The sequence below is a fragment of the Chlamydotis macqueenii genome, chromosome 18, assembly GCF_036417535.1.
Source record: "Chlamydotis macqueenii isolate bChlMac1 chromosome 18, bChlMac1.mat, whole genome shotgun sequence".
In the NCBI taxonomy this organism is placed as follows: Eukaryota; Metazoa; Chordata; class Aves; order Otidiformes; family Otididae; genus Chlamydotis; species Chlamydotis macqueenii.
Genome location: NC_141573.1, coordinates 7,020,418 through 7,043,962, shown reverse-complemented (window position 1 = coordinate 7,043,962; position 23,545 = coordinate 7,020,418). Strand labels below are relative to the sequence as shown.

The window sequence follows — 23,545 nt, the reverse complement described above, 5'->3', positions numbered from 1 at the left end:
AATGTGATGAGTTAGATACCAAAAGCAAAGCTTAAAGCTGTTTCAAGGAAGCTTAGAAAATATATGTGGAATATATTAGAAAATATATGTGCTGCTAAGCCAGAGACAGGCAGCCTTTCCTGCCTTTTCTCTCGTATTCATGCTGTCGCTTTTTTCTGCGTGGTACTTGGGGAACCACAACCTTATCATTAGATTACAAAAAGGTGAGAAAGGCTTACTGCTTCAGTGATGATCTTGGTGTGAAACACTATAGATTATTTCCTCATCGCACTGCTCTTATCAGCAAATAATCCTGGGTGTTAGAAGAGAGGGAGCGATTCTGGTGACCAGTGTAGGATGTCTCAGCAGATGTAGCATGGATATTCTCTGAAACCTGCACCATCATGTGTACACTTAATTTTAATACTCACAAAGCCCTTAAGGACACGACAAACTCCTGTTTGGTTTTCTCTTTAAGAAAATCATGAATAATTCACAGGCCTTTGCACAGGCGAGTTTTCTCTGGGTGCCAAACCTCCCAGCCTTCCCAACAGCCCCAAGGCAAAGCCCTTCTCCACCTGCCTTAGCCTGCGACGCTGCCACAGTGCCACCCAGTGCTGCCTGCCACTGCTGCAGCCAGCAACGGGCGCTCAGCTCGCCCCCTGTCCCTCTGTCCGTGGGTCTCGGACATCCCCCTCTTGTCACAGACACAAAACCAGCCTGCAGACTGGCCAGAAGCCCTTCTTAGGTTAAAACTGCTGTCCTCGGAAACCATTTTTGGCTGTTTCCAAAAGACCTAATTAAAATGAAAACTGCATTAGAAACACAAACATCCAGTTCAGACAAATTGCTGCGAAAACTGTTGTATTGAAAATTTTCAGCTCCTTTCAATAGTACATCAGCTTCTTCGCTCCGACATACGGATGCGCAGCCATCCTACACACTTGTAATTGGTCCTGGAGCAGGCCTTAATATATTATTCTCCGTACAGCCACATCACCAATTTTAACACAAACAGAAATGAGAGCGAGGAATGGGTACGTCTTAAAAACCTTCCACCTCCAGGACAGAGCTACAGCTACCCAGATAACACAACGGCTATTCTTTTTCCACTGCTATAGACTGGCAGCTTTCTGTATCACGCAATCTTGGTAAAAATCCCTCGGAGGTGAGAAGCGTTAATGAGTTTAGGTTAACGCGGGCAAATAATGGGAGTTACAGGCCAACCGCGGAACATGCACGGCAAAGATGATCTGAACAACAACTCTGCTCTGTGTGGAGTGGACCAGCAAACCGATGCTGACTGATTTAAAAGCAGTTTCATCAGAACACAATTCCATAGGAATTCTGGCTGCGTAGATGGTGGAGGGAGATGCTGACGAAGCAAGTGCCTGTCCAGGACAATCACTGCTGCGAGTTCTGTTGTAGCATATTTTGCAGGGTTTTGTGGTTTTGCAGAGCGGCTACCACGTCCTCGTAGAGAGTGTTCACGCTGATGCACAGAGGTTGATGCTGCAGCTCTGTCAGCTTGCAGGCAGCCAAAGTACAGAGGACACACAGCAGCGCGAAGAGCAGGACCTGCAGCACCGACCGCGACCAAGAGTGCTTGTGCCGGGGTGGCTGAGGGGGACGAGAACTGGAGGCGGGCTCTGGAACAAGAACATTTACAAGACAGAGAACGTGAGGAATTAACTGTGTATTTTTAACAGTCTACATTCAGAAACAAGCTGTCCAGTAAGATGCTTTAGCCTGTGCTGCAGCTGTCATTTCTCATGAATTTACTTAACTCTGATTAATAAACAGATCTACCTGTCTAGATTTAGTTTCAGATTTAGTCTCATGGGCAGCAGTCAAGAGGGCATAAAGCACCTCTGTGTTGCAGATCTGGTTTTGCACGTATAGCTCAGGGCATTTAAAAAGAAATGAGCGGAGGGACGTTCTCTGTAGGAACAGGTGATGAACTTTCTGAATCTCACAGCTCAGCAGTTCACCAGGAACACAGATGAAAGGGAAAAGGGCACAGCAGCAGAGCTTATTAGAAGTCCTACAGGTTTCCCTCCATCTCCCAGTACCTGGGCTGCACAAACATCTGGCAGCATCAAAATGTGATGATGAAATCCGATGCAATCCCACCCACAGTGGATACTACTTACTTCGGGTCTGCACGTTTTCTTTTTTAGTTTTCTTTTCCACCTCCTGTTTTGCAGCTTTCTGAGCATCGTACTCCCGTCTTCTGCGTTCCTTTTCTTCTGCCTTCTCTCGCTTCCTCAGTTCCCTCTCTTGAGCCTCCTTGGCTCGCTGTTCTGCTTCACGCTTCTTCTCCATTTCTGGGGATTAACAGGAAGGTTTTTTCCCTTTATGTAAAGGGTTGTCTTGCCTTCTTCCTTACTACCTGCTTATCTGTTCCCTGTTGGAATCAAATAGCTATCCTCTGTTTTATCTTAGTTTTTGGGTTTGTTCTGTTTTTTTTTTAAATATCACATACCTTGCATTTTGCTCCTTGAGAATTAGGCTTCCCTTAAAATACATCCTGTGCTTTTCTTTCCTATTTTTATAACCTATAGCGCATTCCATCTAGAGATCTAACTGTTATTCAGGCAAGAAATTGCAGTTATGCCCAGCTATCTTTCTCCCTCCAACCCTTCTATCCTACTGCTCCCAGAGCCCTCAGGATTTTGACAGTTAGGAGTATTGGTCAAATGGCAATCAGTGTACGTTGGCTGTGTAAGAGAGATCAAGAACCATGCTCAGCAGACAGCACGTGAGGGCTCTTGTGCTTACCTCGCTCTGCTTGGAGCTTCCGCTGCCGTTGTCGGTCCTGCTCGGACTGGATGGCTTTCATGTGCTGCAGTACCTTCAAGGTCCAAGAAAACAACCTGAGCTCTCTGCAGAAGGCTCGTTGCACAGTCAGTTCAAACCCGAGCAGCTGAAGCGTAGCTGAGGACAGTCAGGCGGGGCTGAGCACCAGCCCTGACCTATCCCTACAGGCATGGTTCTGAAGAGAGCTCGCACCTTCCTGCATGAATCTTTGCACTTAAGAAACAAATCTTTCCATTCAAAAACAAACCTACCAAACTGGTCCTAGCTGATACGGAGGATCACAGAACACTTCTGTTTACGTGAGCCTATAGTTTGCCAGAACTCCAGAGTTTTTTGTGCTCTGAGCTATAAGCCTAGACATGGATTATTTTGTCTGATTATGCCTCCGCTTCCTTGGCAACCAGCATTTAGTCTTCCCTTAACTCCTCTAATGGAAGAGAATCCTAGTCAGCCCAGTGTTTGCTCTCTACAGGCACAGAAGCAGTGCAGTCAGTGCAGTGAACCTGCACCTCACTGGCCGAAGAAACTTCAAACTGCTGCAGCAGCCGCCCAGCTGGCTAAGCAAAGAGGAAAAACCACCACCGACAAAGCCAAGTAAGGAAAAAAAAGAAACAAAAGCAGATTCCTTACCTTGACAGCAGCCTGTTTACACTGCTTCTCATCCAGGCAGTCTCCTGCTACTTTAGCCAGGACAGGATCCAGGGGATTGTCTTTCAGATCCAGCCACTTCAGGTTCTGCAGAAAAGAATGATAAAGGCGAGAGCTGTGAGAGCACAGTAGAGTTGCGATTATTGAAGAGATCCAAAGCAGAAGGAAAGAACTACTTATTTTTCACATTAATGACACAGGTGTAGGAGACAAGCAGGGAGCTTGGGCAGAGCTCAATAGCTGGAGATAGATGCGAGATAATTTCCACTGAGCTGAGCCAGCTGAATTTTGGAATGGGTAGTCAGCAGGATGGATGCTTTACCAGAGGAATCAACCTGAGAAGGATCACAAGACGCTGGGCTGCATCCCAAAGCTTTACATAACTGTCCAGCAAACAGTTTTACCTTGAGCTGTGCAAAGCTGACTGGCAGGGTGACTAAACGGTTGTTCAGAAGGTCCAGGTGCTGCAGATTGACCAGGCGGCCAAAGTCCAAGGGCAGCTGTTGAAGCCGATTTTTACTCAAATCCAGTTTCACCAGGTGCATCAAACTGCAGAAGTCTGACTAAAAGCCAAACACAAATGAAACCCAGATAAAGCGTGGCAGCACCTCTACGGGGGAACCTCGGCGGTGAGTACGTGGAGATAACCTGCACCTTACATAAGCCACAAATCCTTAACTTACTACAGAACTGCGATGGAGGAAAATTCACTCTCCTCCTTTGGAAAAGAGCGGCACAGGCAGGACAGGCTGGCAAGGTGACGCGTGGCAATACAACGGAAACAAGAGCGAGCCTGCCCTGCTGACGGAACTGGTCCGTATTCAGGAGGGGATCCTCTGGCAGGGAGATACTGCAATCTGCACGCAGTGCAAACCTCTTCCCTCCCCTGCCTCTGCCAAAACTACCACCCGTGCTGACCCGGCACGGACAGCAGAGTCATTCGGCCACCCCGGGGCGAGGACAGTGCCAGTTCCAAACCTCGCGCTGGACCTTGACTGAAGCGCTGGTTATCTTTTCTAAACATTTCCCGGCAGCCTCGCCCCACGCAGGCTCCCTGGCACCTTACCGGCAGGGAGATGAGGTTGTTGCAGGACAGATCCAATACAGTAGCTTTCGGAAGAGCCGCCTGAAAGAGAGGCACAGCACTAAATCACCATCCAGGTACCCCCCTACCCTTCTGACACCTGCCAGTTTTGCTTCTGCGGTTTCTCCCGCGCCCCTCCGTCCATCCCCTCGCACCCTGACTGATTTTGGGCTCTAACGGCGGTTCTGGTCCTGAAATGGATGCGAGCAGCGGAACCGCTCGGCCAACGCGACACGAATCCCCCCTCTCCACCCCTCCCGGTATTTTACAGACCTACAGGCCAGGCCACAACCCCCTCCAGCACACCTGGCTCCCCCGCGCACATCTGGCTGCCCTGCCCAGGGACCGAGCTGGCAGAACCGGTCCCCCCTCCGCGGGCCGGACACTCACCAGCTCCCGGACCGGCACCTCGGTCAGGTCGCAGAGGCTCAGATCCAGCTCGTTACCGTCCAATTTGTCCTTCAGGCTCGGCCCCTTCCCGCCGCCCCGCGACATGGCCGCCGGGCTCCTCCGAGAACAAGGGGACGCGGCTCGGCCCGGCGCGGCCCCGCCACCGCCACCCACTTCCGCGTCCACGTCCGCGGCCACGTCCGCGCGGGGCCCGCCCGCCCGAGCGCCCCCTGCCGGCCCGGAGCGGCGCCGAGCCGCGCTGCCCCCGTGTCGCGCCCTCCCCCCCCGCCCCCCAACTGCACCCCGGCCAAAGCTGTGGGAAGTCCAGCGTCTGCTCGGCGGCCCTTCCACGGGAAACGGCCCCGCGAAAGGATGGGGATCTTTCCCCCTCGCCCCACGGGCGGGTGGGATTCACACCCAGTCGTTTCACCGCTCACACGCCCAGAAAAACCAACTGGTGCGTAGAATCCTGGAAGGGTTTGGGTGGGAAGGGACCTTTAAAGGACACCCAGCCCAACCCCCCTGCAAGGAGCAGGGACATCTCCAACCGGATCAGGTTGCTCAGAGCCCCCGTCCGACCTGGCCTTGGATGTTTCCAGGGATGGGGCATCCACCGCCTCGCTGGGCAACCTGGGACAGTGCCTCAGCACCCTGATTTTAATTTTTTTTCCTTATGTCTCATCTAAACCCACCCTCTTCTAGTTTAAAGCCATTACCCCTGTCCTGCCACTACCCGCCCTTGTCAAAAGTCCCTCCTCAGTTTTCTTGTCGGCCCCCTTTAGGGACTGGGAGGCCGCTCTAAGGTCTCCCCAGAGCCTTCTCTTCTCCAGGCTGAACAGCCCCAGCTCTCTCAGCCTGTCCTCACAGGAGAGGTGCTCCACCCCTCTGAGCATCTTCCTGGGTGCTTTGGTCAGTTTTGAAGTTGCCAGTAGATTTGTTCCAACCCCCGGAGATCCGCGCTAGCACGGAGCTAACCGAAACCACAGGAGTCTCTGACCAAAGGCACCCCAAAACAGCGAACACGGGTTTGCCTCATAGAAAGTATAACAAAACCTGCCGGCGCTTAATGCGCTCTCGTCCGGAAGATTGTAGAAGTCTGCACTTCTGGGCGTGGGGTTTACACGAGGCCTTTGGCTCTCAGTGGAAGGAAACGAGTGTGTAGATCAGTTCCAAACCCTACCTGCTTATTCAGGATTAACTTGAAGGCAGATTTTGAAATCTTCATTGGAAAGAAATTATGTCTTACTTTAATGGTATTGAAGTGTTACTGGTTACTCAAAGTGTTACTGGTTCAGCCTGCCTTTGCTTTGACAATCTCCAGCAAATGTTACCCACACGTCAAGGTCGCATTAACTTCTGCACAATTCTTGGTTTAATACCTAACCGGAATTCACCCTGTAGGCGAATGATCCGAACACGGGAAGATCAGACTGGCTTTACTTTTATTTATTAGAGGTGAGAGGTTTTTGGATCCCAGGTTTGTATGTTTGTTTTTTTTTTTCTCTGTGGTTATACAACACCGAGCACACTTTGATGCCCCTGCAGTACAGACAAAGATAATTGCTCTGTGCCGAAACGGTGCAAGGACAACTTCTGGCCACGAATGTCGTCCAGCCTTACATCATCTGCAGAAATGCATAATCTCACCCAGCTACTGTTTTTAGTAGGGCTGACGTGTAAATAGCTCCCATGCAGGTCCAAAAAGGACTTCAGATGTCCACGAGACAGCCGGACCGTAACACGGGGCACGTTTGCACGCTCTGCTAGAGGGAGGCTGCAAGCAGAGGGAGCAGGGACTGCAGAGGGAAGCGAGGTGAGCGCTGTCAGTCTAACCCTGATCTAACGATCTGTATCGTGGGCCGGCGGCAGAGGTGCCTGTGCCAGCTGGGGGGCCAGAGACATTCCCAGAGCCTCAGCAGATTGCTGCCCTGCCTCACCCCGTGTCCCCTCTGCAGCCACGGCCAATTTTTCGCATTTCAAAGGCAAAAATCTCCTTTCCCCTACCAAGGAAAATGCTGTCACCAACAAACTCCTTGTGAACAAGTTGCACATCGGGGGAAAATCCTTCCTGATTCTAAACCCAAGCATCTAACAGCAGAGGTCTGGCTGGTCAGTATTTCACTACATGGCTGTGTTACGAGTATCTGTATGGCTTTGGCATCTCAGATTCACCATCCTGAGGCCAATACTGATGCCCTTGTTCATCAGCACCATTGCACCTGATGTGCTACAGACCCACTGCCTCCAGACACGCAGAACTCCGGCTTCCAGCCAGGCAGAGCCGCAAATCGGCAGCCGGCGACCGCCCAGCAGGTCAGCGGCTGTGCCAGAAGCGGCCCGCGTCTTGGGCCGGCACCAAGAGCACTGTTTGGCTAAAGCTCGTGCGGTATTTAAAAGACACAGATCATTTTCCGCGCTCAAATTTATACCTCAGCCTTTTCACGTGGATTAATTAGCTTTTGGCCAATACTGCAGGCAATGCTTGGAAAGGCTGTTGGTCGTTTTACGTGGGGAACGATACGTATGTCACCTCTTTGCCTTCAGCGTTGGCACTCGGCAGAGCTCAGCACCCTAGGGCTCCTCACCTGGGCGCAAGGATCTCGGTCCGCCTGGCTCTGGAGCAGCTCTTGCTGGCCTCTCTTCCCTCCTTAGCGGGGCACCGGCACCCAGGGAGCACCCGGAGCTGGTAGTGAGGTGGTATCTGTGATAACTCGTTAAGTGGACAGGGCTGGAAATAAATTAGTGACCCACAGGGCCAGGCACCAAGCAGTACGGGTGGAGAGAAGTTGGAGGTGAGTGGTTTTGGTTGCTTTGCGCCAAAATCCGTCTCAGCTGGGGTGTGGGGTGCAGCAGCGGTAGAAACAGGCTGACGGGGCAGCCTGGAAAAAAAGAGGTAGCGGCGGGGGGGATGCGGGGATGGAGATGCGGCGCCCTGGGGCTCACAGAGGACGGGGCAAGTGCCCTGGGGTCCCCGTCCCGCCCTGCCTGCCCGGAGCCCCCATTTCCCCCGGACAGGGTGGGCGCTTTCTCCGCGCCCCCGCCGAGGAGCCCCGGGCAGGCGCAGCCCCCGAGGCGGAGCGGAGCCCGGGCCGGGGCTGGGACCGGGACCGGGGCGGGCCGCGGTGCGCACCGCCCCCGCCTGCTGAGGGCCGGGCTCCGGGCTGCCGGTTACCGGCGGGCCGCGGGCATGGCCATGGCCACGGTGCGGCTGGCAGCGCTGCCCCGCCGCGGGCTGCGCCTCCTGCGCCGGGCGGGCGGGCGGCGGGGAGCCCCGCCGGGCAGGTACGGACCGGGGCGGGGGGAGTGTGGGAGGGGGGCGGAGGGGGCGAGGGTGAGAGGGGATGGGGGGCTGTGGGTGAGAGAGGATGGGGGCTATAGGGGGTAGAGGGCTGTGGGGATGGGGGGGTTATAGAGGGTGGAGAGGGGGCTGTGGGTTGGAGGGGATGGGGGCTTTAGAAGGTGGGGGGCTGTAGAGGGTGGAGAGCTGTTGGCAAGAGAGGATGTGGGCTACAGAGGAAGGAGGGCTTTGGGAATGGGGGGTTACAGGGGACAGGGAGCCATGGGTGAGAGGGGATGGGGGCTACAGGGGGTGGAGGGCTGTAGGGGGGACGGAGTGCCACAGAGGAGAGGGGATGGAGGGCTGTGAGGGGGCTGTAGGAGCAGGGGTGGGGCCTCTAGGGGACAGACGTCATGGGTGATGGGGGACGGGGGCTTTAGGGCAGCTGCGGAGCGATGCGGGTGCCCAGCTGACTGGTTGGAGGGAGGGCAGGTTCAGCTGGAGGTTTCACTCTGTGTGTGGTCCCTTGGCTCCCCTAAAGCCCCTCCAAAGGGGCAGAAGACAGGCTGTGTCCCCTGGATCTGCCCTCCCCAGCCTAGGAGGGGACCAGGGACAGGGACAAGCCCCTTCCAGCTTGTGGAGGGACGCGAACGTGTGCCCAGGGGTGAGCTTCCTTTGTGCAGCAGCTCCATCCTGACTGCAGTAACGAGAAATTAATCAACAGCTTCTCCATCCTCCTTCAGCGCTCTGACTCGCGGGCTTTGTCAGGCAGTGTCCCTGTCCACCCGCAGCTGTGCGGACCCCTGCGTGGTGGGGGACAGGCCTGGGGCACGGAGGAGCTCTGGGGTTTGGGCGGTTCAGGCCAGTTGTTTGCCTTGCTTTTCTTCAACGCTGCCTCTTGGAGCAAGTTCGTGGGAAAGAACAGCAATAGGAAAGCGACTGGCTTTGGGAAAGGCTCTGAAGGGTAAGCTGGTTTTCGGCGCCTAATGCTCACCGGGAGGTCTCACTTCCAGGGAGCCACTTCCCAGGGACCGTGGGGAGCAGCCCTTGTTTTGCCACAAGTGAGGTCTGGGTGTTTCGTTTCAGCTGGGGTGAGAATTGGGAGCGAGGTGACTGAAGCCCTAGCTGGAGCTGAGATTTCCCTCTTGGAATCTGTTCTTAGGAGACGGGATCAGAGGGAAGCACAACAAGAGTTCACTGCAGTTTGGAATCCAGCCCAGAAGTGAAACTAAGGGGCAGGAACACAAAGCGCTTGGAGAAAAAGGCAGCGTGTTTAGAAGAGTAAACTCTTTCTCGTAGCGTTATGAAAAAGTTTATTAAATGCTGTTCCTAGCGTTAAGCAGAATTTATCCTTGTGGCAGGAAGAGTGCAGGGGAGGATAGTCGTAGTGGAAAATGTCACCGAAAAAGCCTGCAGAGGTAGGAGGCTGAAAGCACTGGGGACTTGATTCTTCCTCAAACCAAACCAAACAAAGCAGTCGGAAGGTGGTTAACTCTTTAGTCAGCAGGGATGTTTTAAAGAGTAAAGAAGAGGTAAGGACAGGGCAGGGTTAACTTTCACCACCCTTTTATTGCAGTTGTGTTATGCTCTTGCTCTTTGGGGTGAGGCTCCTGGTAGACGTCCATGAACAAAGGAACTGGCTGGGGGTCCATAGACCTCTCCCAGCGTGAACTCTGCAGTCTGGACGGCTCCCAAGCTCTGGAGGGCAGGGCCTGTCACCCACGCGCCGAGGGGATGGCACCGCAGGCCGGGTCAATGTCCTTCGCCGCCGCAGAGCAGGAGCTCGCTTGTGGGCTGGTCACAGGGGACAGCAGGTTACGCTGAGGTCTCTGCCTTGTGTTCATCTCTGGTCCCCTCTGATAATTTCTACAGAGGCTGGTGAAGAGTTAAAGGTGGAAAGTGAAGCTGGTTATCTGTTATCAGCAACTTTAAAATGTTAGTTGGGGCTGTTCAGAGATAAATGCAAAGAGCTCCCAGGATTAGGCAAGACTGCTTGCTTCGGTCTGACCGTCCCTGCTTGCTGCCGTCAGGGTCCGCCAGTGTTCAGCCTCTTGTCTGCCTTTCGCAGGAGGTGGAGTGGGGAGGGGGGGATGCATTTTCCCCGGATCCCTGATGCTTCTCCGTTTGGTTGTGCCGCTGAATTCCAGGGCTGGGGAGTTTCGCAGGAGCAGCTGCGTGCTGAGGCTGGCTTGTTTGCAGGCACTGCAGGCTGTTGTGCTGGGATGTGGTGCCAACAGAAGGCACGTGGTCTTCAAGAGTGCTGTTTAACAATCTGTGCTGACACCCAGGAGCAAAGGGAGTTTTATTTCATAGAATCGCAGAATGGTTTGAGTGAGAAGGGACCTTCAAAGCCCATCCAGTCCAACCCTCCTGCAAGAAGCAGGGACATCTCCAACCGGATCAGGTTGCTCACAGCCCCGTCCAACCTGGCCTGGAATGTTTCCAGAGATGGGGCATCCACCTGGAAACATCTCTGGGCAACCTGGGCCAGTGCCTCAGCACCCTCAGTGTAAAGAATTTTTTTCCTTATGTCCGGTCTGCCTCTACCTCCCTCGATTGTAAAGCCATTACCCCCTGTCCTGTCACTACCTGCCCTTGTCAAAAGTCCCTCCCAGTCTTCCCTGCAGCCCCCTTTGGGCACTGGGAGCCGCTCTCAGGTCTCCCTAGAGCCTCCTCTTCTCCAGGCTGAACAGCCCCAGCTCTCACAGCAGAGCTGCTCCAGCCCTCTGAGCATCTTCGTGGCCTCCTCTGGACCCTCTCCAACAGCTCCACGTCCTCCTAATGTTGGGGGCTCCAGAGCTGGATGCAGTGCTGCAGGGGGGTCTCACCAGAGCTCTCCTCTGGCTGAGGCAGAGAAATGAGAGCTGCTGTAATATCAGACCATTCCACCAGTGGTCTTGTTTTGTCTCCAGCAGTACCAGATGCTTCCTAGGAAGAGGTGGAGGGTGAATTACTTGTTTTCTGTAACAAAGATGAACAAAAAGATTATTTCTAAATCCTTTGGACCCTTTCTTTGTAGAGATCTCTTGATACATTCTTTCAGCTCAGATATACACACTTGCTATTTGCTGTAGGCAGGAGGGAGACTCACCCTACATTTTTTCCAGTGTGATGCTACTGATAATGAATGTATCATATGTCTGCCTCATTCCCTACATTCCTGGCCCCCGGTGCTTCCAACGACCTGCTGTGATTTATCCCACACCTGTCACTTCTGTCATGGCCAGGAGATAGCTGATACAGAAATGCTGAAGCACTTGAGAGCATCAGACGGAATTCAGGGAGCTCAAACTATGAATTGTGGGCTGTGAATTTTGCTTTCCTTAATGTATTTGAGGAAACCATGTGAGGTGTTTTTCTTGAGACGAGTTAGTGACTCTGGGTTACGAGTGTGAGATTTCTTAGACCCTCATTTCAAAGCTGCTGATGCTTTCATTTGACAGTGTGATTGCTCGGGACCTTCGAGAGCAGGCTGCGCATGTTTTCACACTGTGAAGGGAACCAGAAGTGTTTTCAGTGGTTTGGGGCGCAGGGATTTGTATAGGCATCTTTTGCTGCTCTTTATCCCCATGTTTGGGGGTCGGGAGGAAGCGGTAGCCATCAAGGCTGGAGGCGGAACCATTGTTTGGCTTTGCACCCTCTTGCGTTCAGCGTGAAAGTTTCGTTCCCGTGACGTCAGCGAAACCCTGTGGCTCTCCAGGCCTGATAAAAAATGGAGAGAGAAAGACCAGACAGCCCGGTCTGCCTAGGGCTCTGCCAAGACACTGCCGTGTAAAATATCACCCTTATCATTAGCAACGCGGGGTTGTGCAGGTGCCTCTTGAAGGCTGGCTGCAGAGAGCAGGGGGCTGTTTCAGCTGGATGTTTTGGGCTTTGATTGAATTTTCTCACAATCTGAATATTCTAATAGTTTTCCTTCCCCTCCCCAGTCTCTTTTTGTGGTGGGGCTTTGTTTTTTGTTTTTTCAGTCATGCAGTAGGACAATATGTTGGACAGAGTTCTTTACCAATTATTCCCTGGGTGGTGTCCCCAGAGGAACTCTGCAGTCCATGAAACGCTTGTTTTTTACTTGCTCCCCCTCCAGCCCAGTGCCGAGCCTGCTCGGTTCCCAGTGAGATGGTGCTCAGGGAAAGTGCGCTTGTGCAACCAGCTCAGCAGCTGCTCTGGTCACTCCAGCCCCTCTCGGGCTGCGGGCGCGAGCCGGGACCTCTCTGTGCCTCAGCTGGCAGAGAAATCGGGCTGTTCAGGGACAGGCTCTGCTGAAGCTTGGCTTTAGAGAGATTGAGTGTGACTTGTCTCCATTAAACATTTTTGCAAACAGCCTGCGGTTTCCTTGTCTGCCCACGTGAGCGGCTGGAGCCGCATGTCCAAGAGCACCCTGTGGCTGTGGGCCGGGGAATTCTCCGGTTGCTGTTTCAAACTGAGCGGCTGCGGGCTGCAGTGGCTCTCGCTGCTTTCCCAGGAGCGTTCGTCCTTCCCTTGGGTTAGGAAGGGCTTTTTCAACCTTTATTTTCTATAGCCCGTATTCATAAAGGCTTTTCTTCTGCAGAGCTTTCTTTCATCTCCTCGTTTATCTCCGTGCCTTGCCCAGGAGCTTCCAAACAATAAACGACAGTTCAGTTTAGCACTTGGCCTCCCTCCTCCTCAGGCAGCCCTACAGCCTTGGGCGGCCCAAGAGCCCTGCTAGGAGGGACATCAGGGACAGAACAACTCATCATCTGCCAAAAAGCAGTGGGGAAAGAGGATCAGGCCATTCACTCAGCTCTCAGAGCAAAACTTCCCCCAGGCGGTAAAATCTTGGTTTGTGCTTCTCTCGAGACTGAGCTCCACCCCGCAGAGGAAGTAACTTCACGCTTGGTTTTGCTTCTCATGGGCAGGAAAACAAATCTTTTGTGGTAAATGGTGCTGAGCCTTTGCAGAGTATTGATCCTGTTACGAATTGGGGGAGATTTGGGTTCAGGCTGATCTGTTTTTCTGCTCTAGGGCAGGGATCCCCCCAGTTATACTTCAAACCCAGGGCATCCCCTCTGAGCCGTGCACCCCACACGTGTCCCTTAACCCTGTCCCTGCTGGTCATCCCCTCAGGTGGGAGTGGAGGAGGTGAGGGCAGGGAAGAAGTGAGGAGGGACGGAGAAAGTAGGAGGCTGTCTGGGGAGGAGGGCAGCGTGGTGGGGGTGGCTGCTGGGGCAGAGAGGAGGTGGAGGGAGAAACCGGCACAAGAACTGTGGTGGATGGCCGGGAGCTTGGCTTGAGGGGAGGTCGCTGCTTTTCCACTCATGATCAGACCTCAGTGAAAGCCTTATTTTTAAAAAAAAACCGCTTTTCCCTACCGCCCTGCCCTCACCTTCTTCTTGCTGCCTCTCCTAACTGTGTTCCCTCCCCAGCCTGCCTCCAGCCGATGTCTCTGTGCTCCTCTCCGGGACCCCATCGAGCCGTTCCTGCCCGGGTGCTGCTCTGCTGAACACCTCCCTCCCCTCCCGTCCCCTGTGGGTGCAGCCTGCGGGGTTACTGCCCCTGCACTTCACCCCCCTCGTCTCTCGGGTAGCTCCCCGTTTTATTGATGCCATCTCCAGTACCATAAACTCCCTGCAGTCGGGCTGGCGGAGATCGTAAAGCACGTGCAGCCCGCTTGCCGTTGTACGCGCGCACCCAGCAAATGCCACTGGGTTACAGCTCAGCTTCTCTGAACTCCTCTAAACAGTTTTTATTGTGCAAGATTAGAGTTTCCTTCCGCAGACTGTTTTGGAGCCTGATAAAATGGCAGATCTGACTTTAATCTCAGCTTTCTCTTTCTCAGTCATCTGCTCTTGCCAGCAGAGAGAAGCCAGTGGGGGGAATTTCCCTACAAACCGTTTTTATTGCGTTCCAAGTTATTTGCACTGTTTGATGTTGCAGAAAGACCAAACCCAGTTGCCATCTCTCAGCAGAGTCCATCTGTCCAGACATCCCCAAACGTCCGGGTGGCTGTCACCCTGGGGAATGGCGGTGGGGCCGGGCTGTGCCCGCTCTGCGGGGCTGGTGCAGGCTCCTTCCTCCCCAGTGAGCTGGGTCCTGGTTTCCAGCGGAGGATGGAGATGCTGGGGGCGTACGCTGGGGTTGCCATCCGCCTGCCCAGTGCCCCCGCCCAGCTGCTGTACGTGCTTTCCGAGTCCCTTTGCTGATCTTGACCTGCCGAAGCGGCTGCTTCTGGTTCCCGCCGGTGCGGGGACGTCCATCGGGTGCTCCTGGTGCTATTGGAGGGTTGATGATCCTTCCAGGCTGTGAGAATTGTATCGATGGGTTGTATTAAAGAATAAACTCTTATCCTTTTCTTTCGCAGCGCCCTGCACACAGGAATGCCCTCTGCCTCCCACCGGGTGACCAGCAGCTATGTCCAGGGGACCTTAAACATTCCCCTTCTCACCAAAACCATGGGCCAGTGCCTGGACGAGACCGCCGAGCGGTTTCCAGACCGCGACGCCTTGGTTTTCTGCCGAGATGGGGTTCGGAGGACGTTTGCTCAGTTTAAAGAGGAGGTGAGTGCCTGGTGTGCCCCTCAGAGACCCCAGGCGGGTGGGTGACAGCGGCAGCAGGCGCGATGGAGAAATGGAAAACGGTTTCATCGCCCAGCTCAGGAGTGAGGTGTGGCGTAGGCGAATCTTCATCCTGGCCTGGGCAGGGGGTGACGGCATCCCCCAGCACACACCAATGGGCGTCTGCTGCTTTTGTCCTCCTTAGAGTCTCAAGATCAAGGGGAGAAGACAGCATATGTAAAATGCTTGCTGAATATTCTAGAATGAACTTTCATGCCTAAAAACACTTCTACAAGGTCAATGTTATAATCTTGGATAGGAATAATTGTTTGGTTGTTTTCTTTTTATATATTTACTAGTGTTTCGGTTACACCCATTCAGATAAATGAGATTAGCTGTGTTCACCCTGATTTTAAAAAGTAAGCTGTAATTCAGAACTAAATCAGAGACCAGCTGTTCCTCAAATTGATCTCTCCTACAAGGTAGATGTAATAAATTCATATGAGAACATAACAAAACTGTAAAAATTTTCCTGAATACCTCAGAATATTTATATGTACATCTGCAGACCTGAAACACGCTTACCATCTTGCAAAGTAAAGTAGTCACGTTAATATAGGGGCTGAACTCAAGTTAATGAGGATAGGAATCCCAGACTGGGATCACTTGATGTGGTTTTCCTCACCTGAGTCCTTTCAGAAGTGAGGGATGGAGGCAGATGCAGTGGTGTAGATGAGCCCAGCGTACAGGTAAGTTGAGCTAATGAGGAGCTAGACACTAAATAGCCTTTGGGCAAGGATAAATTTGCAAATATTTGTACTTAATTGCCTATTTTGATTTCCTTCCTGATTTGTTGTGTTGTTCCGTGCTTATTATTTTTACAGTTTAAGTCAATTGCTAAGCAGGGGCTGGGCTGTGCTCTGTGGCTCAGAAGATGCTGCTGCAGCACCATGTTCTGTCCAATTTCAGTTACAAAAAAGATGCTTTTTTTTCCCCAGAAAGCAGTGCCTGGTGACAGATATCAACCACTGCACGCCGTGTGTGATCCTCAGGCTCTCATTTTGTATTTTACAGGTGGACCAGGCAGCAGCTGGGCTCCTAGCCCTTGGCCTGAAGAAGGGAGACCGGCTGGGAATGTGGGGTCCCAACACATACGAGTGGGTTCTCATGCAGTTTGCAACGGCCCAGGCAGGAATCATCCTGGTGAGAAGTTTGCTGTGTCAGTGTCGAGGTTTTTAGCAGCCCGTTGGGAAAGGAAACGGAGACAAAGAAGTGATAGGAGATTCTGGAGAGTAAAGTTCCTTGTCTCTTTTTTCCGTGCTCTTATGCAGCACGTTGGCTATAACTGAATCCAGTTTGTAAACAAGATCTGTGCAGCCTCCCGCGTCTTTGTCCTCCGTGATGGAGGAAAGCAGACTGCAGAGGAAGGAGCAGCAGCAAATGGGGTGTTGGGGGCTAGTTTGTGGCAGCTGGTGATGGATGGAGACAGGCTTTTGCCTGTAGGACTGTTTTTATGTAGCGTGCTGCTGTCCTAAGCAGTTAGCAGTTATTTAGATCTCCCCTAAATAGAAGCAGTATTGCTTCATGGTGCAAACGCTCCCTTAAAAATGTAGTCTGAGTTGCATGTCTCCCAAAGACAGTTTTCATTTGAGAGTGTGATCTGGCACATTCACCAAAATGCATCTTAGTGCACCGTAGTAAGGACTGTGCTGTACCTTCTGGTCCATCTTCTCCATCACGGTTCATCCCAGTGTCTGCTAAGACACGGGAACAGGCTGGAGGAGCACGGCTCAGCACAAACCTGATGGTGAGCTCAACTCCAGCGGCCAATGCTCCGTCTGTGGAGAGCTGGACAGGAGAAAGCTGGTATTTCATGGTTGTCTGTTAAGAAATCTGTCTTTCTTTAGAGTTTTGAATCTGCAGTTCAGTGGATTAAAGGTGTGCCTGGGAGTTGGCAGGGAGTCTGGTTTCAGTTTCTGAAACTTTGTTGTGATTATCTGACCTCACATAAATTGATTCTCTTTTCTGATTGTTTTCTTTCGTGCAAACACAGGATGCAGCTATTTTTTTTCTGGTGAATGTGAAATCCCTGTGGTGGTGAGCTCTTAGTTCTGTGTGTTGGAGGAGAGTCTTTGCGTGTGGCTTGTCCCTCAGAACTTTTCTGTTGGATGTGTCAGGGGAGAGGGTTTTCAAGGCAAGGGTAACTGATCCACCTTCTTGTTTCTCCCTCTTCAGGTATCTGTGAATCCAGCCTACCAGGCCCTTGAACTGGAGTTTGTCATCAAGAAGGTTTGTACGGCGCTTGCGAATGGATTCGTTAGGAGAACTCGTACAAACAGAGTATCTGACCCAGGGACTGTTCTACCCAAGAAGCTGGCAGCCAGGAGAGCAGAGACCATGGAGCGCAGAGCCTGGCTGCAGTCTCTGGAGGCAACATCTCTCTTAAATCAGTTTTCACTCGCCCACGCTCGCGCTCCATCCTGCCTGGGAGGAAGAGCACCACGCGACTGCCCTGCCTGGCTCGGTGCCGCCCTGCCTGCCTCCCCCTTGGGGCAAAAAATCGCCATCTGGGGTTTTAACTTTGAAAACAAAAAGGAGGGAGGCGCAGAAAGGACCAGCCTAGTTGGTAGCTTGTTTTCTCCTTCCCAAATGTGTCCCAGGCCTTGCTGGCCTTGAGTTTAACCTGGTTTAAGTCCTAGGTATTGCCACTGCTTGCCATTTTTCTGGTTGTGGCTGCCTCTGCCGCCCTTCTATGCCTGTCTGGGCTTGAGTTCCCAAAGTACAGAGCACCAACCAGTTTAAACTGTTCTGGCTCCTTAGTAATAAGGAATCCAGGCTACTAAACATTTGATGACCAGAAGTTAATCCTAGGATGAAGAAGCTAACTTGCTTATTTGTGGTTTGCCCAGCTTTAAATCAAAGGCTGATACTAGAAGAGCTGGAACCACATCTAAATCTTCCCAGCACCATCCAGGTTCTGGCTTTACCTGGAAAGAAGTGGATAATTTCTAGCAGCAAAGAGAGACTTTTCTCTTGCGTCAGTAACACTGAAATTCGGTTGCTGGGCTGCAACTTGAGTTCCCCTTTCATCCTTCATTTAGTCCTCGTAAGGTGGTGTCACCGGTGTCACTCCGGTTTTCATGCGTTAGGACTGGACACGTGCTGCAGCAAAGCATGTCTCCCAGCATGAGTGACCTCCTGCTTCTCTCCACAGGTGGAAATGTAAACGGCAGTACTTTGCTTTTTTTTCCTAGTGAAACCTGGCTTTTATTTTCCTTTCCATCTCTGTGTGTCGGATTCTGCTCTGACTTTTCTCCTCCAGTGTAAACTTGGAGTTGCTGGGGTAAGAGCAGAAACGCGCTCCAGCTCCATTGGGCACTACTCCTGCCTCACCCTCCCAGGTTTTCTAGTGTTCCTAGCTTTCCCACTGGGATCTCTGGTGTCCCTCACCTCCCTAATTATTTGTTTGTCTGTTTCTTTGCACAACAAAACCCCTGAAGACTTCAGGGCTTTGTCTGTTGGATCCCACCAGTCCCTTCCTTGCTCCATCCCTCTGGTGTATTCAGAAATACCTGCTGAATAACCATTCCTCTGATTCCTCCTGTGTTTCCAGGGCTTTGTAAAAGCAAACTGATGTCAGCTTTCATACGAGAAGGGTCTGCTGCCATTCTAGTTGAGGCCAAGTGGGAGATGCCCACGTAGAGACCTTTCTGTCATACAGCATCTGCCCTGCAAGCTCCTCTCCTCCCACAGCATCTGTTTTGCAAAGCCAATTCAACCAGAATAGCAGTTTGAAAGAACTAAAAGTAAAAAGTTACAAAGGCCCAAAACATCCCAGAATAGACTCCGTCCCTGAGTTCTGGGCAGACTGTTCCAGAAAACGGAGCAAATGTTTGTCTTCCCTTCTGACAAACCCCAGAGGGGACTTACAGATAATTTATTGGCACAGCCTTGGTCTCCTTATTTCACAGGCCTTGGGAAAATAATGAAAACAGGCGAATAAGTCATTTATGTAAATAGTTTATTTGACAAGAATGCATTTTTTGGAAGATGAAAGTAGTTTGCAAATCTGGGTCAGATTCAGTAAATCTCCTCTGCTGAAAAAGAAATAGAAGTTCTTGGAGTGCTTAAAGTGATTTGTTTCAGTATTGCATAAAGGTTGAATGAAAAATGCTTTCATTTTCAAAATAGATAATGCTTTTAAAAGAGGTGGAAAAGCTTAATGAAACTGAAGAACTTAAAAAAAAAAAAAATCTCACAGCAAAATCTTGGCTTGACTGAGAAGCACTCTTTAGTTTTCCATGTTTTCCCAAACCGCTGCGCACCGTGGCTCTTGCTAGGAGGAGGGAAAATAAAATCCTCTGGGATGCTTACAGAGACAAGCCATGGAGAAAATCCCGGTGCGGTGTTAACGACTGATGCTGTGTGGGGTCGCAGGGCTGCGTGTGTTCCTGTCTCAGTGGTGGCTGCTCTTCTCCGTGTCCTGAACATCAGCCCAACGTGACTTCTCATGGGTTTCTCTCTCCCTTCACAGGTTGGCTGTAAGGCGCTGGTGTTTCCCACTCAGTTTAAAACACAGAAATACTACGATATTCTAAAGCAGTCGTGTCCTGAGATAGAAAAATCCAGTCCAGGGGGGATAAAGAGTAAAAGGTGAGTTGGGAACATCTGGTGTCTTTGCGCTGACCTGACAGCTGTGTCCTCCCCGCTGCGCAGAAGAAGGACCAGCACAGCGTCTCATCTGAAGAGAAGGGGTTGGGCTGTCCTGGAGGTTTGCCCTGACCAGCGTGCACCTCTCCTTCCTCTGTTATTGTTGATGGTATTTTTCTTCCACCCAGGCTACCTGACTTATCCATTGTCATCACAGTGGACTCCAAGCTGCCTGGCACCTTCCACATGGACGAAGTGATGGAGGCTGGGGACAGCAGCCATGTGAAGCAGTTAAGAGCCGTGCAGCAGACCCTCTCCTGCAACGAGCCCATCAACATCCAGTTTACTTCCGTAGGTGCTTCTGCCTGCTCCCTGCCTTGTGGTTGGGTTCCTCTCCGGGGACACAGGGAAAGATGTGTGCGATGCTGAGTATCCCATTTCTTCTGCCTTCTGCCCTCTGAGACCAAGCCCCGCTTCCATCTTCTCCCGTAGGATGGAGGGAGTGTGGTAGCCTTTCCCTTTGCTTCTTGTGTTCTTGCTGCTCAGCCCTTTCTGAAGGGCTGATGGAGGTGAGAGGCTGTCATGTGAATTCTGATGAACAGAATTCAATTTTTGGAATTGGTTTGGGAAGATGCTGTTAAAGAAGAAAATAAAATCTCTCAGGTCTGAATGGAGAACAAAGTGCAAGAGCACCCCAGAACGTGCCTGGGAAATCGCCCCAGGGAGCACGCGTAGCTCATCCTCAGAAAAGGTGGCGTCACTGCGTAATGCCCTGTGTCTTTCAGGGGACAACGGGAAGCCCCAAAGGAGCCACCCTCTCTCACAGGAACATTGTGAATAACGCCAATCTGATCGGCCTGAGGCTGGGGATCACGGAGCAGGTGGGTCTCGGTGGGAACGGGGTTTGGGGTGGTCCCCCCTGCCTCAGAGAGGGCACGTGTGTAGGGAGTGTTGGTGCCTGCTCAGCAGGACAGGATGTTTTGCTATGAAAGGTGTTGAGGGATACTCCTGCATAACATTTTTTCATCTCATCGACGTTTTACTGTAGTTTCATGTGAAGATTTTTTTTTTTTTTTTGAGAAAAAAAGACGCCTTTTTGTGGGGGAAAAATTGTGAAATTAATCACTTTTCATTTTGGTGAATACTCATTTCGAATAATTACAAGACTCTGGTTGTTAGCTTTGAATTCTGTGAACGAGGCTTTAGTTTATTTTACGTGGCTCTGTTTTGTGTCGTGTATACAGTCTCATTACTCTTATCAGGATCCGACCTTTCTGTTTGTAGTTCCTTTAAAAAATTGTTAAAGGCAAATATTTTCTTTTGGGGTTCTGAAGCAGTTATTTCTAACACAATAGCTTTGATCCAGAAGAAAGATGGGTTGTTTCAATCAGTCTTCAGGGCCTTTAGAGTTTTAAAAAACAAATAAAATTAATGTGCCAAGTCCTGCATGTTTCATGCCCGTCATAGCACTACCGCTCTTCTCTTCTGGCATATCCTAAAATAATGTGTAAGCAATACCAGACCAAAAAGTCCAGCAAACAAGAGACATCATGGATTTACAGAATGCAATTTTGACTTGAAAAACTTCCCAAACTGATTTTTATTAATAGCAGGAATCATCAGCGTCATGTTCCACCTAAGGAACGCAGGTGAATGTCAGATTTCCAAAAAGCTTTTGGGGAAAACTCCTCTGCTTGGTTCTTTGCTCTCCAGCAGTGAGACGGGCTAGTGATGGATGGGAAGATCTTGTCTCCTCACCCTTGTCTTTGGCTTGACCCCAGGACTATCGCGTCGGGCTCCCCGCGCCCCTCTATCATTGCCTGGCGTCCGTGGGAGGCTCCATGGTGATGGCCCTGCACGGCTCCTCCTGCATCTTCTCATCGCCGAGTTTCGAGGGGAAAGCTGCTCTGGAGGCTGTGTCTCGAGAGAAGTGAGAGTTTGTTTGTGTCTCCGTTGCCTCGTGGTGATGCTTTCTTCCCGTGCCTCGCCTGCCAGGCCGTTGCTCATGCTCTTCCTTCCCACGATGGGAGAGGCAGGTTTCCTGGTGCACGTACCTGCACAGGTGCTTCCGGAGCCTAAATCCTGCCTTCTCAGCCACGCTTGGGAGTTTGTCGCTCTTCTCTTTTCCCCAAAATAAGGGATCCTTCAGGTTGCTGTAGGTCTTTGGCTGGAAAGCCGAGTGCTGCCGCGGTTTGCTATGCTGGTGTGTTTTTACACCTGCCCTCCTTCTCTGCGTCCAGCTCTGCTGCCGAGATCGTTGCGTTTCCAGCTTGTTCTTTACGTGTGGCTTGTAAAACAAGAGAGCAATCATTGTGTATGCATAACACACACATATTTATATATATTTTTATGCATACGTGCGCTGATGAACCACACGTCTGCTGTGCCTGCCTCCGTGCTGCGGCCCCGTGTGTGACAGGACGGGATGGGATGCGATGGGATGAGACAAAACGGGATGGGACGCTGAGCTGGGGCTGCCCCTGGTCCCAGCCCTGCAGCTTTGCCTTTTCTCTCCCCTTCCTGAAGATGCTCCTTTCTCCACGGCACGCCGACCATGTTCATAGACATGCTGTCCCAGCCCGACTTTGACTCCTACGACCTGTCAACTCTCCGGGGAGGTAAGCCTGACAGCTCAAATGGAAAAATCCTGAGAAACTGGATATTACTGGTTCCTTGCTGGGAGGCTGTATTAAGCTTTGTGAGCAAATCGCTCTTGTGGGGGGAGGAGTTCAGTTGCACAAGCCTTGTGTTTCACTGTTAATTTGATGCTATGTTTCCTTTCCTTGGGATTTCCTTCAGGAATTACGCCTTTTTAAGGTTTCTTTCATCTTAAAGCAGACCGGGGAGGGACCTGTCTCTTTTATCCTCTGGAGTGGGGAGCGGGGAAGCCCGGTTTTGCTCAGCTCCCATCTTACCAACCACCACCGTGTGGCAGCAGATGCTTTGTGTGCTTGAGGCTGGTGTGGTCCCTAATGCAGAGCTAGGCTGGGATTTCTCTGACCTAAAGTTTCCTCCCCGTTTTCATAGTCATTGCTCTAAATACTGGAGAGAGTGCCATAACGTGTGCCAGAGCTTTCTCCATTGTCTCAGCCAGCTTCGGAAATAGCTGAGCCGAAACGACGAGACCACCGGCCCTTCTGGAACGGTGCGGAGAGAAGATGGTGCTGGAGCATAAAGAAACGCTTAAGCAGATTACCTAATTACCTCTGCTATGTGAAAAATGATCCTGTCTCATCTTTTTCCCCTGCAAAAGATGAGGGGGGCATTCTTTTGCTCTGTTGTCCTAGGATGGAACGGGTGAAAATGTCATCTGCCCTCTCCCAAAAGGGCCGCTCTGTGCAAGGCAGGAGGAAAGGATTCTGGTTTTATGGTGATGATGATCGATGGGGGTGTTTTTCCTGCTAAAAATCTATGCCTCTTTCTGCTCTGAGTCTTTCCTTTTTGGGAACAGCAGCTTGGATTAGGGTTGTGCTCTAGAGTTTATTTTCCTAACGAGTGAACTCTGCCAACCCTTAATTCATTCAGGGAAACTGGCCTTGCTGCAGCCTTCGCTTCTAGAATAACTGGGACCTGTATCCATAAAAATAGAAAGTGTTTTGACAGGAACCGGTGTATCCCAAAGGTCTTGCCAGCATTTGAATCTAGGAGTGCAGAACCTTCTGAGGGACCGCTCCTGGGAATAAATCGATGGTTTCCAAGATGGTCATCTTTCCCTCTTTCTTCCAGGAATCATTGCAGGTTCTCCTGTTCCCCCTGAGATCATGAAGATGATCATCACCAAGATGCACATGCCTGAGATTGTGGTGAGTCGTGGTTGCTGTGACCAAAGCTACACGCGCTGTTTGTTGGGGTGAGACCCCTGAGTTTGGGCATCACTGTGCTGCAGCCGTACCCGGCGGTGCCGGAGCTGCTGGGATCAGATGTGATGGGACCATGGGTGCGAGGCCAGTCTGAGGAGTGAAGGTCTAGAGGGGCTGGGAGGAGAAAGGGGGGATTCTAGCTGGTTGCTGGTGGGATGTCTGGGGATGAAGCTTCGTAAGAAGAGAAGACATTGCGTTCAGTGTGGTAAACTGAGCTTCTGCTGGTGCATTTCAAAGCTTATGAACCCTTCTGTTGTACATGCTGCAAGGATGAATGATCACGGAAGAGGCGTTGCTGGTTTGTATCGGTGTGGGTGGGTGCACG

The 23,545-nt window shown here is 51.6% G+C and overlaps 2 protein-coding genes across 3 annotated transcripts in view; one reads left to right on the top strand and one right to left on the bottom strand.

Annotated features, from left to right (window-relative positions):
* Positions 1-826: 826 nt before the first annotated feature.
* LRRC59 (leucine rich repeat containing 59) lies at positions 827-5,156 on the bottom strand. The gene is made up of 7 exons (XM_086762566.1): positions 4,922-5,156; positions 4,514-4,573; positions 3,852-4,010; positions 3,430-3,534; positions 2,761-2,833; positions 2,133-2,306; positions 827-1,628 (listed from the first exon to the last, which is right to left on the bottom strand). Exons 1-7 carry the CDS (start codon positions 5,024-5,026, stop codon positions 1,384-1,386), a joined length of 921 nt encoding a protein of 306 aa, XP_086618692.1. The 5' UTR covers positions 5,027-5,156; the 3' UTR covers positions 827-1,383.
* A 2,901-nt stretch (positions 5,157-8,057) lies between these two features.
* The window catches only part of ACSF2 (acyl-CoA synthetase family member 2), a 36,305-nt gene continuing 20,817 nt past the window's right edge, over positions 8,058-23,545 (top strand). Inside the window, exons 1-10 of one of the 2 annotated variants that reach the window (XM_086762460.1) lie at positions 8,058-8,203; positions 14,518-14,713; positions 15,785-15,913; positions 16,946-16,999; positions 19,245-19,363; positions 19,549-19,711; positions 20,146-20,241; positions 21,142-21,290; positions 21,887-21,978; positions 23,087-23,163. In XM_086762460.1, coding sequence (XP_086618586.1) covers positions 8,109-8,203; positions 14,518-14,713; positions 15,785-15,913; positions 16,946-16,999; positions 19,245-19,363; positions 19,549-19,711; positions 20,146-20,241; positions 21,142-21,290; positions 21,887-21,978; positions 23,087-23,163 — 1,170 coding nt within the window. In that variant the 5' untranslated portion in view covers positions 8,058-8,108. The remainder of the gene's footprint in view (positions 8,204-14,517; positions 14,714-15,784; positions 15,914-16,945; positions 17,000-19,244; positions 19,364-19,548; positions 19,712-20,145; positions 20,242-21,141; positions 21,291-21,886; positions 21,979-23,086; positions 23,164-23,545) is intronic. The other variant, XM_086762461.1, reaches the window with a different exon arrangement.